The 15,022-nt window shown below is 41.8% G+C and overlaps 1 protein-coding gene across 1 annotated transcript; it reads right to left on the reverse strand.

The window, feature by feature from the left end:
• Nucleotides 1-11,884: 11,884 nt before the first annotated feature.
• On the reverse strand, nucleotides 11,885-13,945 carry LOC145462955 (putative methyltransferase Mb3374). Its single transcript, XM_081446636.1, has one exon. The coding sequence runs from the start codon at nucleotides 13,813-13,815 to the stop codon at nucleotides 13,432-13,434; it is 384 nt and encodes a 127-aa protein (XP_081302762.1). The 5' UTR covers nucleotides 13,816-13,945; the 3' UTR covers nucleotides 11,885-13,431.
• Between the last annotated feature and the right edge of the window lie 1,077 nt (nucleotides 13,946-15,022).

The following is a 15,022-nucleotide window of genomic DNA, read 5'->3' on the forward strand; positions in this document are numbered from 1 at the left end:
TTCCCGAGAGGAACACATTTCTGAACTCTTGACCTTTGTACCTGGTGTAGCTGACCTGTGTTCATTTTGAGCATCAGTTTACATCAGGTCGTTGTCTGTTACGGTCGCCTGGGTGTACAGTGTGTTGATAGTATGTGACAATAGGTATTGTTCTATAGCCTCGACACCAGGTCGAGTGATGTGTCAAAAGAGAAGCTTTCCTCAATAGCTATAATAAAAAGTTATCAGTTGGCTTTAAAATGGCGTTCGACTGCTTTGATACGAACGACCCGAAACATGGTGTCAGATAGTCAGTTTTGAACGACTCACATCTCCAGTTTAACCTATTCAAGTTACACACTTACATTTCGTGAAACTCCCGATATGCCTGATACACCATCAGTTGCGAGCGGAGGAGCTCCCCCACCAGCAGCTGTGGAGAGGATTGCTCAGCTTAAACCCCCTGGCAAGCTTGATTTCGACTCCGCAAGTCTTTCGAGTAGCTGGAAACGGTGGAAGGAAGAAGTGGAGCTTTACATGGATCTTGCCATGGCCGGAAAAGACGAAAAGACGAAAATAAAGTTGTTTCTTTACCTCATCGGAAGTAAAGGCAGAGAAATCTATGAAACTTTGAGCTTCACACGCGAACCAGATGACCGAAATTTGAGTCACGTTTTGGAAGGCTTTGAAGCACATTGCAATCCGAAAAAGAATGAAACCGTGGAGAGGTATAAATTCTTTCAGCGCTTTCAAGAACCAGGAGAGCCATTTGAAAGGTTTGTAACAGATTTAAAAGTCCTGGCGTCAACATGCAATTTTGGAACTCTAAAAGATTCATTAGTGCGTGATCGTATCATTTGTGGAATACGAGATAAACAACTTCGAGAAGATTTACTTAAAGAGCGCGATTTAAATTTAGAAAAGTGTCTTCAAACATGCCGTGCCGCTGCACTGTCCAAGGATCAAAGCAAAACGCTTGAGCCGGACCAGGGTGAGGTACATTTTGTGAAAGAAAACCAGAAACGTCCCCCAAAACTGGGTAGAAAATTGCCAAGTTTCAAAGATGACAAGGATCGCGTGCCAGCCGCTGATCGCGTGCCAGATGCTAATCATCGAAAGAAACCCAAATCCAAGGAATTCGTGACATGCAAGTTTTGTGGAAACAAACACGAAAAACGCCGCGACAAATGTCCAGCATTTGGAAAAAGATGTTTGAGTTGCAAAAAGATGAACCACTTCACAACCCAGTGTCAACTCAACACAAAGGTCAACGTTGTGGAAACAGACGAAGATGAAGATGATGAATACTGTTTGACTCTGGAGTCAGAGATTCAAAGCGAAGTGATTAATTCGTCCAGCGACCGGAAACACGCAAAGAAGTTATTTGCGACCCTTTACGTAGACAAATCAGCAATCAAGTTCCAACTTGACAGCGGCGCGACTTGCAACTTGGTGCCCGCCAATCTCCTTCGCGATAAAAGCAAACTAAAGGCCACACGAAAGGTCTTGACGATGTACAACAAAACAACCGTGACACCGCTGGGACAGTGCACACTAGAAGTCCATAACCCAAAGAATCACAAGATGTATCAAGTTGATTTTGTCGTTGTGGATGGAAACAGATGCATGCCCATACTTGGAAGTCCTACAATTCAAGAGATGGACTTAATTAAGGTACAGCAACACAACATTCTATCCGTTGAAACAAATCCTGTCACGCAAGAAGTGCTATTGAAGGATTATCCTGATGTCTTCCAAGGTACTGGGAAGTTAGAAGGCCAGTACAACCTTGAAGTTAGAGAAGATGTTCAGCCAGTCGTACACCCTCCTCGACGAGTGCCGGTAGCACTTAAGGAGAAGCTGAAACAAGAATTAGAGAAACTTCAGCGCCTGGGTGTAATCAAGAAAGTGACTGAACCAACACCTTGGGTTTCAAGCCTAGTTACAGCTCGGAAGCCCAATGGACAACTCCGAGTATGCCTGGATCCTAAGGATCTGAATGAAGCATTAAAGAGAAGCCACTATCCAACGCCCACTATAGATGAAATACTGCCAGAGCTTGGAAGAGCAAAAGTGTTCTCAACCGTCGATGTTAAAAATGGGTTTTGGCATGTGGAGCTGACGGATGAAAGTTCAATGTTAACAACGTTTAACTCGCCCTTCGGAAGATTCCGATGGTGTCGTCTGCCATTCGGCGTAAGCCCAGCCCCAGAAGAATTCCAGCGGAGGCTCAACAACGCCTTGGAGAACCTGAAAGGTGTACTCCCGATACATGACGACATTTTGATCTATGGAGAGGGCACAACTGAAGAAGCCTTGCAAGACCATGATAGAAACCTCCTACAGCTTATGCAGAGGTGCAAGGAAAAGAACATTAAGTTAAACAAAGAGAAAGTCAAGCTGAGGTCCAAAGAAGTACCGTTCATGGGTCATGTGATCACATCCGAAGGTCTCAAGGCAGACCCGGAAAAGATTAGAGCAGTTCAAGAGATGCCAACACCAACCGATGTAGCCGGCGTCCGAAGATTCATCGGCTTTACAAATTACCTTAGCAAATTTCTGCCACGTTTAAGCGATGTTTGCGCGCCACTCCGCCAGCTCACTGTGCAAAATACGGAATGGTTTTGGGCTGACATAGATGACAGAGCTGTCAGCCAGGTGAAATCTCTTGTTACTCAAGCCCCAGTTCTTCAGTATTTTGACTCCACCAAGGGTGTGACCCTCCAATGTGATGCTTCAGACAAGGGCCTGGGAGCAGTCATCATGCAGAATGATCAGCCTATTGCCTACGCCAGCCGTGCACTGACAGACGCAGAGACGCGCTATGCCCAAATTGAGAAGGAGTTGTTGGCAGTTGTCTACGGCTTGGAGAAGTTCCATACCTACACGTATGGCAGATGTGTAGCAGTACAGTCTGATCACAAGCCCTTAGAAATGATCTTCAAGAAGTCACTACACAAAGCTCCTAAGCGACTTCAGCGTATGCTCATGCGAACACAATTGTATGACATCAAGTTGAATTACCGTCGAGGAAGCACCATGTATTTGGCTGATACCTTAAGCCGCGCGTTCCTTCCCTATGATGTAGTACAGAAGACTGCTGAAGAATTCGAGAGCGTCAACATGGTGGAACACATAACAGTGAAACCTGCTACCCTACAAGAAATCAGAGCTCACACAGAGCAAGATGAAGTTCTCCAAGAGTTGATGAAGGTCATTAAGGCAGGTTGGCCCGAAACCAAGCAGGAAGTCCCTCACCAGTTAACGCCCTTCTTTGGCATACGAGATGAACTCAGTATGCAAGATGGAATTGTTCTCCGAGGTGAGCGAGTGGTAATTCCCAAGTCTCTTCAGCGCCAGATGGTGAACCGAGTTCATTATGCACACACCGGAACTGCCAGCAGTCTGTCTCGAGCCAGAGAGTGCATTTATTGGCCAGGGATGAGCACCGATGTGAAGCACTTCATTGAAAAGTGTGACGTCTGCCGTGCGTTTGACAAACGACAGTCTAAGGAAACGTTTATCCCTCATGAATCACCAGACCTTCCCTGGGAGAAAGTTGGAGTAGACCTGTTCAACTTCAATGGCCGAGATTACCTAATCACTGTTGATTACTACTCCTCGTTCTGGGAGATTGATGTACTGGAGAACACAAGATCTGGTACGGTGATTCGCAAGCTCAAGTCTCAATTTACCAGACACGGTATACCAGAAACGTGTATGTCGGACAATGGTTCACAGTTCAGTTCCGACGAGTTCCGAGAGTTCAGCCGTCAGTGGAACTTCAAGCACAACACAAGTTCCCCGAAATATCCTCAGAGCAATGGGAAAGTGGAGGCAGCAGTGAAGTCAGCGAAAACTATTTTGAAGAAGTCACGAAAGGCAAGAACTGACCCTTATCTCGCGCTCCTTGAGTATAGAAACACGCCAACGCAAGGCATGGATACCAGCCCCGTAATGCGACTCATGAGTAGACGAACGCGAACTCAATTGCCTACAATGCCTAAACTTCTGAAACCAACAGTGGACGAAAACGTCTATCAGAAGATCATGGCAAACAAAGATAAACAAGCCGCAAACTACAATAAAGGAGCCAAGGATTTACCAGAACTACAGAAAGGAGACATAGTCAGATTCATTCCTCCTGGAAGCACAACTAAAGAAGCTGTGAAAGCAAGAGTAGGCAAGCAAGTCGGGATACGGTCATATGAAGTCATCACAGAAGATGGAGCCCAATACCGCCGCAATCGGAAGCACTTGCGAAAGACAAAGGAGGATGACATGCTAATCAAAACACGAGGTCTCCATGCACATACAACACCGGCGTTGCCCATGACTCCAGCGCCCAGAGAGCCAGCTGTGGCCACCCCTATCAAGCCATCACCTGACCCCACTGGTCACACAACCCGCTCTGAAAGGACCGTGACTCCACATCCCAAAGAGCCAGCCGTAGCCACGCCTATTGAGCCATTCTCACAGGCCACTGGTTACAAAACACGCTCAGGAAGGGCTGTTAAACCGCCCTCGTACTTACAGGACTTTGTCACCAGACATTGATTGAACATCGTTTAAACATTGATTGACTTTGATAGAACATTGATCTTTGATTCTGACAATACCTGATTAGTTTCTAACACTTTAATCGATCGATCTAGATTTTCTTTACTTTTATTTTTTTTATAAGAGAAAGGATGTGACAATAGGTATTGTTCTATAGCCTCGACACCAGGTCGAGTGATGTGTCAAAAGAGAAGCTTTCCTCAATAGCTATAATAAAAAGTTATCAGTTGGCTTTAAAATGGCGTTCGACTGCTTTGATACGAACGACCCGAAACATAGTAGTTCAAGAACATTACCAGATCACATCAAGGAGACAAGTTAACGTGATGTACAAGTTGCCAATAATACAGGTCATGTCCTGTAATCGTAAGTAAGCTTAATTGTATAGTAAGCTTATCTTTTCGCGTCCACTCTAGCGTTCGAGTAAATATAGTAAGTTATTAAGTGAAGATTGACTGCCTAATTAGCGGCTAATAGTGGTGATACAAACGCCACGTTATTTGAATAGATCAAACTGTCCAAACTAGCTCAAACTACCAGGATTTGAATGTTTTAATTAGTCGTCTCTTTCTAATTCTATTGCGGAGTCCGGGACTCTGACTTGTCATTTGCAGTAGCCTCAGGGGACCCGAACACTTTGCCATGTACTGTTATTTACCTGTATTCCTGTGTCTTTTTGAGTCGTCTTTTCAAGTCGTTTAGAAGAGATTTGAATGAATCGAAGGCGGTTTACATTATCTCGTCTGTCGCCTAGTAATTATTTCTCTCCCCCGATGAGAGTTAATAGTTAACGACGATAATGGAAACTTGAGACGTAATCCGCGGAGCATCATAATTACAAAGCGGCAGACGAGATCTAGATAATGTAACCCGCCTCCGCTTCATTCAAATCCCTTCTAAACGACTCAAAAAGACACAAGAACACAGGTAAATAACAGTACATTTAGTTTTACTGCTGATATAGTGTTCGGGTCCTCTGTGCAGTAGCTGTTCTTTCTTTTTGTTATTAATAGAACACATACTGATCCATACTGTGAAGTTAAGAGTAAGAACTCTGAGCTGTCGAATCTCATCAAAACTCAGAGAAGCCTTTTCGGGAGAAGAGCGAATTTTTGCCAGCTAGGATCGAATGTAAATAACTAGTTCCTTGTCTGAAGTGTCAGCTGTCTCAGTTTCCCGAGGGTTCCAGGCAAGAAGGACATCTGATGTGATTGACTATTATTTTAACATAACGCTAGTGCCACTAAAACGAAATTTTCTTATCTGAGATTTTTACTTAACAATAAAGTTTGAACCCTACTTGAAAACACTGCCAACTCTTTTTTTTCGTGGACAGTAAGCAAAAACTACTTTTTGAGCCGTTCGAAGTTGGCTGGTTGAGCCCAAAATTGGCGGCCATCTTGCAATTGGCACGACCAAAACAGCCTTGTGATGTCACTGGTTGTATTACTCTCATGTCACGCTGAAAATCTAGAGTGATTATGGGAGAAGAGACTAGTGTTCTAAGCTGCCAAAAAACATCTTTAGGACATCTTTAGGACATTAGTGTCCCCAATTAGCTTCTGTAAGCTAAATACCTACCCTGACACTTAAATAAAGTTATTATTATTATCATCTCAGAACTGTAAAGCAGTTAATAACAGTAACCTTACACACTGAGGAGTAGGAGAGTCAATCCTGTGGCCTTTCAGTCTATTAATTGGATATTTGCAGGATATTTTATGTGAGCAAGCAAACGAGTGCAATGTGTTCATGAAAACAGTTCTAGTTCTTAACTTGCAAAATGATCGGGACACTTAAGTCAAATAGCCAGCACTCAATATGCAGCAGTAAAACAAACCCTGCTGCACATCACAATTTCCATAGATTCTGTTCATTTACTACAACAACTCTCACTTAATGGTATCATAAAAATTAATGATACCTTCTGTACGGTACGCAATTGAGGACTCGAACTTCACAACTGTGCAGATGGCTGATGCGCTTACCGCTTTTAATGTAGTAAAGTTGCTGAGGATAAATTCAAACCTTGTTAATATACCTCAAGATAATAATTGTGAGAATCCAAATTTCAGATCCAGGCTGAAAACAAGAGACAGTATATCGTGTTTAGGCTCCAGGTCTTGATATAAAAGATGCCACTCTGGGTAACCCGAAAACACTGACCCCCAGTCCGCGGACTACCTATGGACCAGTCCACAGACTACCCTTACGGACCCCCTCTACGGACCACCTCCCAAAAATATAATAAAAATTAGAAATAAATACTTCACTCATGGGTTGTCTGATAGATTACTTGTCTCAGCAAATTTTCGAGTATTACACTGTGCAAATGTAATTGACACCCTCCTTCCCCCGCCTCCCCCCCCCCCAAAAAAAAAAGCCTATAAGTTTTATTCAGCGTAAGGAGATGCTGATGGCAAAAAGAAGGAAAATTTTTACATCGCATTTGTGGCTCAATCTGACTATGGAGGATGAGTTTTTAGGTCATTCAAGCTTGTTCGTACCTGTAACTGCGCTGAGCAAATTGTGAAGCCTGGAACGAGTTCACAAATCCACGTGAGAATGGGCTGAACAAACTGGTGGAGGGGAAAGAGCACAAATTCCAAGGCTTCCCGGAGGCTTCCTGGAGGCTTCCTGGAGACTTTCACTGTCTTTCATATACAGTATGGCCACAGCAAAGGAAATGGCAATGTGTAATGATACAACTTGCGCCCGAGCTTTTACCCCACGAACATTGAATTGCAAAATGTAAAGTTTGAAATTTCACCGACACGATCTATTAGACACAACCCATAACTGAAATATTTATTTCTTCTTCTTTTTTTTCCATTCTAATTTGGGGGGTGGTCCGTAGAGGGGTCCGAAGAGGTAGTCTGTGGACCGGTCCATAGGTGGTCCGCGGGCCGGGGGTCAGTGTTTTCGGGTTACCCTGCCACTCTTGTCTTCAAAGTCTCCAATCGTGTAATTAAGATACACGTTTGAAAGGTGTACAAAACTGTTCTAATCTGTCACATTCATTTTGGTAATCTAAACCATTTGGCTCCCTCCAACGTCTATAATGTGTATTTTCTGTCAAGGCTGGACACAAATTACGAGCTAGAAAACCAGTAGGTAATTATAGTGACAATATGAAGAGTAAAATGAATCAGGAGAAAACTAGACGCTCTAAGAGTCTTTACTCGGGCTTCGTAATGCGATTTTAAGCAATGTTGTACTTTACAATTACTGTAAGCTTATTGAACACAGTAAAAATAAAAAATCCAATCGTCCCATAATGTGACTACACACTTCATGTATGCCACAGAATAAAAGAATCAGGATATTTTAGCACATGAGTTATGCTTAGATATTTACATCAAGTTGCTTCGTTGAGTATCCTCTTTATCCTGTTCCTTGTTGTTTTCCTCATCTTAGAAGCTCTGCTTATGACGATTCTTGACTTAAGCAACACCTAAGTTGTTCGTTTCAGTATCACAGTTTGTTTTAAAGGTCAGTAGTCATAGTTTTTTTGACAGTGTTTTCGTAGTTTCAACTCATACGTGGCTCATTTGTTATCTCATGAGAACAAGCCTGAACTCTGCTTTTTTGCCAGGCTTTCATTAAGCGATCTAATCCGTGGACTGACCCGTTCCGAAAATGTTCAACATCTTTGTATGTGAGATGAACATATAAGGTGTGATTCTCTTCCAAGACTTCCTTCGCAAAACACAGCATTCTACAAATTATGTTGTTCACGAAGAATGAGCACATGATCACACAAGCTGTAACACTCTCTGTCTCATCCCCAGTTTCCAAGGTCTACGCTAGGAACGCCTGGGACCATGACCCCCTTTTGGCAACCAAGAAGGGCTTGCATTTTATGACTCCGGCTTTCCTGTGGAAGTCCGAGTAACAACAGAGAATCTATCGCATTTTCTGCATGTATACAACCACTGACGTCAGAAGGTCCCTAAACTCGGTTCCAGAGCCCCGACACAGTTTTGCTCCAAAAAGTGGATTTCAGCAGCTAAAAATGGCACTTTTCGTTACAATTTGACAAAAATAAAGTTCACCATGATTACAAGCATGTTTGAAACTATACATGTAGATTGGGCGAATAAAACAGGATACAAAAATTTTGTTTCAGTGGCACTTTGAGTGCTCGACACTAACAGTAGCCAAATAGTCACAGACTAGTAGAAATTTAGTTTTGGCTAGAAGGTTTTCGATTTCTACCAGCCACTTTGGCTAGTAAACAAAACGAAATTGGCCGAATTAGGTTTTGTCTTCCTTGATGGAAGACAGATGCAACACTTTTCTTGGAAACATGGTCACAGATGCAAAATCACATTATTTTGTTTTTCTCAAAATTCTTTAAGGGATATAAAAGTTTTTTACCAGTGGTAAAAAAGAAAAAGGCAAAGACAAGAGGTCTGAAAAGAAATGACCTCCCCCCCACCCCAAAGTGGAAATATTTCAGCAACCATGGAAATCAGACTTTCCATGGGTTATTCACTGAGATGGAGCAGTGTTTTGCAGGTGGTCTGTAGAAAAAAGAATGTCTCATTCCTCGTCAGCATTTGTCACAAGTGGTTGTTCTAATTTTCGATTAGAATCTGTCGCTTGCGTTGTGCTTTCAAGTCTTGCTAGTTATTCTGCTGTTATTGGACCTAGCCTGTGAACATCAACGTTTGACTAGTAAATTTGTTTTTTGGCTAGTAACATCCAAGTTGTACATGTCTAAGTTAAAAAGTTAGTGTTGAGCCCTGCACTTTAAATGTATATTTAATGTATGTCAATCCAGACTTTTCAGAGGTTTTGATGTATTTTAACCCAAGGATCAGACACATAATGGGATTGCTCAAGTTTATGGGCTGAGCTGCTGGTAAATATCCCCCAATACAGACCGAACAAGCTTGTTCGATAAATTATTTATTAAAATGGCTCATTTAAAATTCTGCTGAGATACATTAATGCATCACTACTTGGTGAATGTGCCCATGCCAAAGTTGTGCATTAGCTTGCTGCTTTAAATTTAGCTTAAATTTTCCTCCAGACATGAACAGAAATATATTTCTATCTAAGAATAAACTGTTTTCTCTGTGATGTTTTGGAAAAAGCATTTTCCCAAAAATACTTCAATCTGCCCATCTCAGTGGTTGGAATTCTCCTTTCTATAGTGGACCAATTTGCCATATAATGAATCACACTGTTGCGGTTGCATTGGTGGTCAATCACTTTTTAAATATAATTTGATCATTTTGTTGATATTTTCATTTATTCCAATAATAACATTTCAGAAAAAGAGAGATAAAGAAATAGCCAAGGCAAAGAAAGAAGGAGTCTTGGAGGGTTTTAGTTTGGGAGAGATTGCAAAAAGGTGAGCAACTATTCCCCCAGTTCCACACAGGGACGTCCAAGTTCATGACAGTGATGATGAGGAGTCCAAGAAGGACTTATTATGCCAAAGGAGGTTATTTGTTAAAAAGGCAAGGTCAGTGGCAAGTAACTGCTGAGCAAAGGGGCGGGTATTGCTTGCTTTATAAGAAAATCTTTATTCTACACAGTCCTCACAGCTGCAGTCATTTTGCTTGGTGCCTGGCCCTTAATGAAACCCCTGAAATTTAGTCAGTCAGAGGCCATCACAACTAAATGTCTTTTACATTGATAACAGTGGGGTAGGAATGTGACAGGTTGACTGAAACAAATTTTTAGTCAGGACATTTTTCAGCATTTGAAGACAAATTAGAGTCACCTCAGAAGGTTCTTAATATTTCTTAACTGCTCATAACTGTTCATAACATAACTGCTCAAATGACAGTTGAAAATTATCTCAAAATCTCAAGGCGAGTGAAATTTGAAAGAATTTTCAAATATCACGAGGGGTTTAAATCCCTAATTGCATGAGCTAATTCATACAATTACTCATTTATTATACGACTGAGGAAACTGTGAATGCATGTGCGTTAATTTGCACTGCAGTGCAAAATAAGAATCAATAAATATTATTGGCATGCTCTCAGCCAATCACAATGAAGTATTTTTTCTGTCATATAATAAGTGGAAGAATTCTCCCATGCTCATTATTAATGTCAAAGTTATGGTTGATAAGAGTGTAGATGATGAAAATGATGAAATCTGTAGTGCAGCCCACCCAAGCTTACTGTTTGTGACTACTTACAATTGAAGACAGCAATATTTTACGGACGAAAATCTAACAAATTCATGTAACAGACCATAACATGTAGCTTGAAAGGCAATGAAAACACACTGCACCCCCCTAAAAAACGTGAATGAAATTTGGAGTAGCAAGAAGTTAAATGCAAAGAAATAAGGGTAGATGGTTCAGGTCTTATAATGTAGTTCCACTCGGTCAATTTGTCTTTCCATCTGCTGTCTGGCATTTAAAAATCATTTGATGTTAATCACATTTCAAACTGAATTGTTTGTGTAGATTGAAAGCAACCAAGATCAACCTGACTATACTAGAATATTCATAGAAAATACTAAGTAAATGACATATTCAGTATTTTAATGTTTATTTGCCACAACTTGGTAGTTTGGTACAGTGCTATGTTGTCATCCTACAGCTTTTTAGCTGATTTGAAGACTTTTTGTATTGAGTTTCTGAAGAATTAAACCTCACTTTTTAATAAATTTTTTTTAAAAATAAAATTGGGGGAGGCACGGTGGCCTCATGGTAAGTGCGCTCGTCTCCGGATCGAGCGGTCCGGGTTCGAGCCCTGGCCAGGGACATTGTGTTGTGTTCTTGGGCAAGACACTTTACTCTCACAGTGCCTCTCTCCACCCAGGTGTAAAAATGGGTACCGGCGAACTTAATGCTGGGGGTAACCCTGCGATGGACTAGCATCCCATCCCGGGGGGAGTAGAAATACTCCTAGTCGCTTCATGCTGCAGAAACCGGGATAAGCTCCGGCCTGATGGGCCACTTGGCTCGCATGCAGACCTTACCTACCCTTTACCTTTTAATAAAATTAGTTTGACTGTTGAATATTGTCAATCATGTAGGGGTATTTAGATTACACTTAAAATTTGTTTCGTTAATGGAACAACATGTGCACATGCTCAAAAGGAAAATTTCAATACCCTATCATAACTAGCCAGTTGGAATCATCACTGTGATTTGTAATATGCTCAAAACCATGTTATGAGTCTGATCTAGTCATGATTTTAACAGATCAACTATCATCCTTACTATAAATTATAATCATGATTCCAGACGTGATTTAAACATTCCAAAGTAATATATTCATGACTGTAAATCATGTTATGATTTCAGACATGATTTTAACACACAGTTGGTAATAGGCTATGAATGTGAATGACTTTAATACACCTGAGTTTGCATCATAGCCATGATTCATACAGAATGTATGTTATGATTCCAATCATGATTTTAACACACATCTAGACATCATGGTAATGATTGAGAGGGGAATGACATCATACTATGGTGTTTAGGGTACAAATCAAATCATCATATGATTTGTTACCACTCAAATACACTTCTTGAATCATCCCACATGCTAGTTGCATGATCTGAGAACAAATGCACTTCATAAAGTTCGTGTAAGATAAAGAGTTCGGCTACGGTCGCAGTCAACGTTTAAATATAACCGAGGGCCTCTTCATGTGAGCCCGGTAACCGGGATGAATTTTGTTGTCTGTTCATATGGGAAATTCCAGCCCGGCCTACTGGGATAAAATCCAAGAAACACAACCAAAATGGTGGAACATAAACTTGTATCATTCGCGGCTGTCGCAGCTTTGTGGACTCTTGTAACTTTACTAATAAAGCTAATTCGCCTACTCGTATAGTGGAAATACATACAAGGCAAAAATTATGCCATTTTGGCCGCTATGTTGCGAAAGCGAAGCTATTTCGTCTAAAAAGTTGCATCCCGGTTACCCGGGCTGGAGTGTTCATATGGGAAAATATTCATCCTGGTTACCGAGATCTCGGTCGCAAAACCCGAGATCTTGGTAACCGGGCCAGCCTAGCTTCTCATATGAACACATCGAAATTTTAACGAAGGAAAGAGTGGCGAGGCGAGATCTCGGAAACCGAGCCAGCCTGGTTGACTGGGCTCGTATGAAGAGGCCCCGAGTCAGGGCAGGGGCAAGGGCAAGGTCGCACGTTTTTGACGTGTTGGGACGTGTCAGCAACACTTGAATTTCGATACATTGATCTCGACGCGCAGGCGACTTCAAAAGCTTTTTGCACTGGTCATAATCAACAGATTTAGGAAGAGTTTAGCAGGAGGAGCAAAGGAAGGAGGCGCAATGGTGCATATGATGATGAGCAACTCGCCAAGAAAATGGCCGATTCCCACGAAAGCCTATCCCTGGTAGCTGCTGGTTTCGCCCCATGGCGAGTTCGCCCCCACATCGACTCAACTTGATCGAGTTCGCCCCCAACCAGATCGAATCGCATATAGAAATTATTCCTTGTTCTTTTATCCACTGCCTCATTAGATTACTGGTGGCGAGGAAACTTCGCTTGGTGGCGAGGTGACTTCGCTTAGTGGAGAGTTCATTGGTGGCGAGATGACCGGTAACCGTTGGACTTTGTTGCTGTGCGCTCCCGAACAAGCGAACAATCATCTAAGCTTATCAAACATAGATAGACTGAAATGGTTCTTCGAAAACGTTCTGTAACTCGATGACAACTACGTAAACACGAGCACTAAAAGTTGGAGGCGAACTCGAAATAGAAATTTTATAGTGGGGCCGAACTCGGTGGGGGCGAACTCGCCATGGGGCGAAACCGGTATCATTCCTATCCCTTCTTCTCGCCGACCATGTTTGAACCTGACCATGATGTGCCATGCATCCATGCACTCGTCTTAACACATTAACAAATAAATACACAGACAAAAATATATACATTCACTGTGACTCTGAAAGTGGCTTACCGATGTTCTCAGCGGTACACTGGATCAGTTCTGTTTCTGGAAGTACGCGTTTAAAATGCTCACACATGTTCTCGAGCGGGTCGCTTGCAATAATTTCGACATCCTCGCCCTTCAAAACTTCTAACATGATTCGGGTAAACTTGCCTGTACCTGATCCAAGTTCTAAGATCCTGACTCGCCCTGAACGAGATGCTTTGCTCTCATCCAAAAACCCAAGATTCTGGAGGAAGAATTTCACTGCGTCAACAGGATAGTTCGGTCGAGCTATTTCATAGCTGGCGGCTGAGCCAAACCCCTTTCGTGCACACTCATGAACATTGTGAGCAGTGTTAAGGCTCCGTTTGTCTTCTTCAGACATTCTTGTTTACGAGTAGGCGTATAGTTAGTGATAAGTGCGAGATAACTATCCGTATGTTTCGTTAGTGTGCGGCAGGTCTTTTTTGCAAAGTGCAGGATGCAGGGTGCAGGTTGAAATTTAATTATAACTGGAAAACCGCTGGCACTAAATAATAATAATAATAATAATAAAATATTTATATAGCGCCAATATCCTAAAAGTTCAAAAGCGCTTTACAGTTAGAAATATTAAAAACAGTTAAGACAAATAAAGTAAAAATAAAAAAATGTCGCTAAAAAGTTATAAAAATGCTTTCTTAAAAAGGAACGTTTTTAGTTTATGTTTAAAAAGGGACACTGAGGAGCTGTTCTTGATGTCAGACGGAAGAGTGTTCCAAAGTGTAGGAGCTGCTACAGAGAAAGATCTTGCGCCATATGTTTTCAAATTGAAGTGCGGAATGGAAAGAAGTTCTTTAGAAGATGAACGTAGCTGACGAGACGGAGTGTAAGGAGTGAGAAGATCACGAACGTATGAAGGTGCCAGATCGTTTAGGGCCTTGTACGTGATGAGTAGAATTTTAAAGATGATACGATAGTTAACAGGAAGCCAGTGGAGATTAAACAAAATAGGTGTGATGTGTTCGTGTTTTCTAGAGAGGGTGATGAGACGAGCAGCGGCATTCTGGACGTGCTGTAACTTTTTTAAAAGACAGTTTGGTAAGCCATAGAGTAGAGAATTACAGTTATCCAATTTTGAAGAAACAAACGCATGAACAAGTATTTCAGTGGTGGTCGATGACAGGTACTTCCTTATATTGCTGATATTACGGAGATGATAAAAAGATGATTTGCAAATACTTGCAATATGTTCATTAAAACGAAAATGATGGTCAAAAATGACACCGATGTTTCTTGCTTTCTGTGACGAGCAGATGGTTTCATCGACGACAGATTTCTTGAAGGGTTGGTCTCGGTAGATGTTTTGCGGAGATCACTAGAAGTTCAGTCTTATCCTTGTTAAGTTTAAGACGATTAATCAACATCCAGTGATCAATCTCACGTACACAGCGCTCGATGTTGGACACAGCTAAATCCTTATCACTGGGTATAGTTGGCTGAAAGGACAGATAAAGTTGTGAATCGTCAGCATAAAAATGATAACTCAAGTTGAATTTTGGGTTATTGACCAAGCTTGTTCGGTCAAGATGGCTGGATATTGGCCAAGTTCT

Source organism: Orbicella franksi, chromosome 12, assembly GCF_964199315.1.
Source record: "Orbicella franksi chromosome 12, jaOrbFran1.1, whole genome shotgun sequence".
In the NCBI taxonomy this organism is placed as follows: Eukaryota; Metazoa; Cnidaria; class Anthozoa; order Scleractinia; family Merulinidae; genus Orbicella; species Orbicella franksi.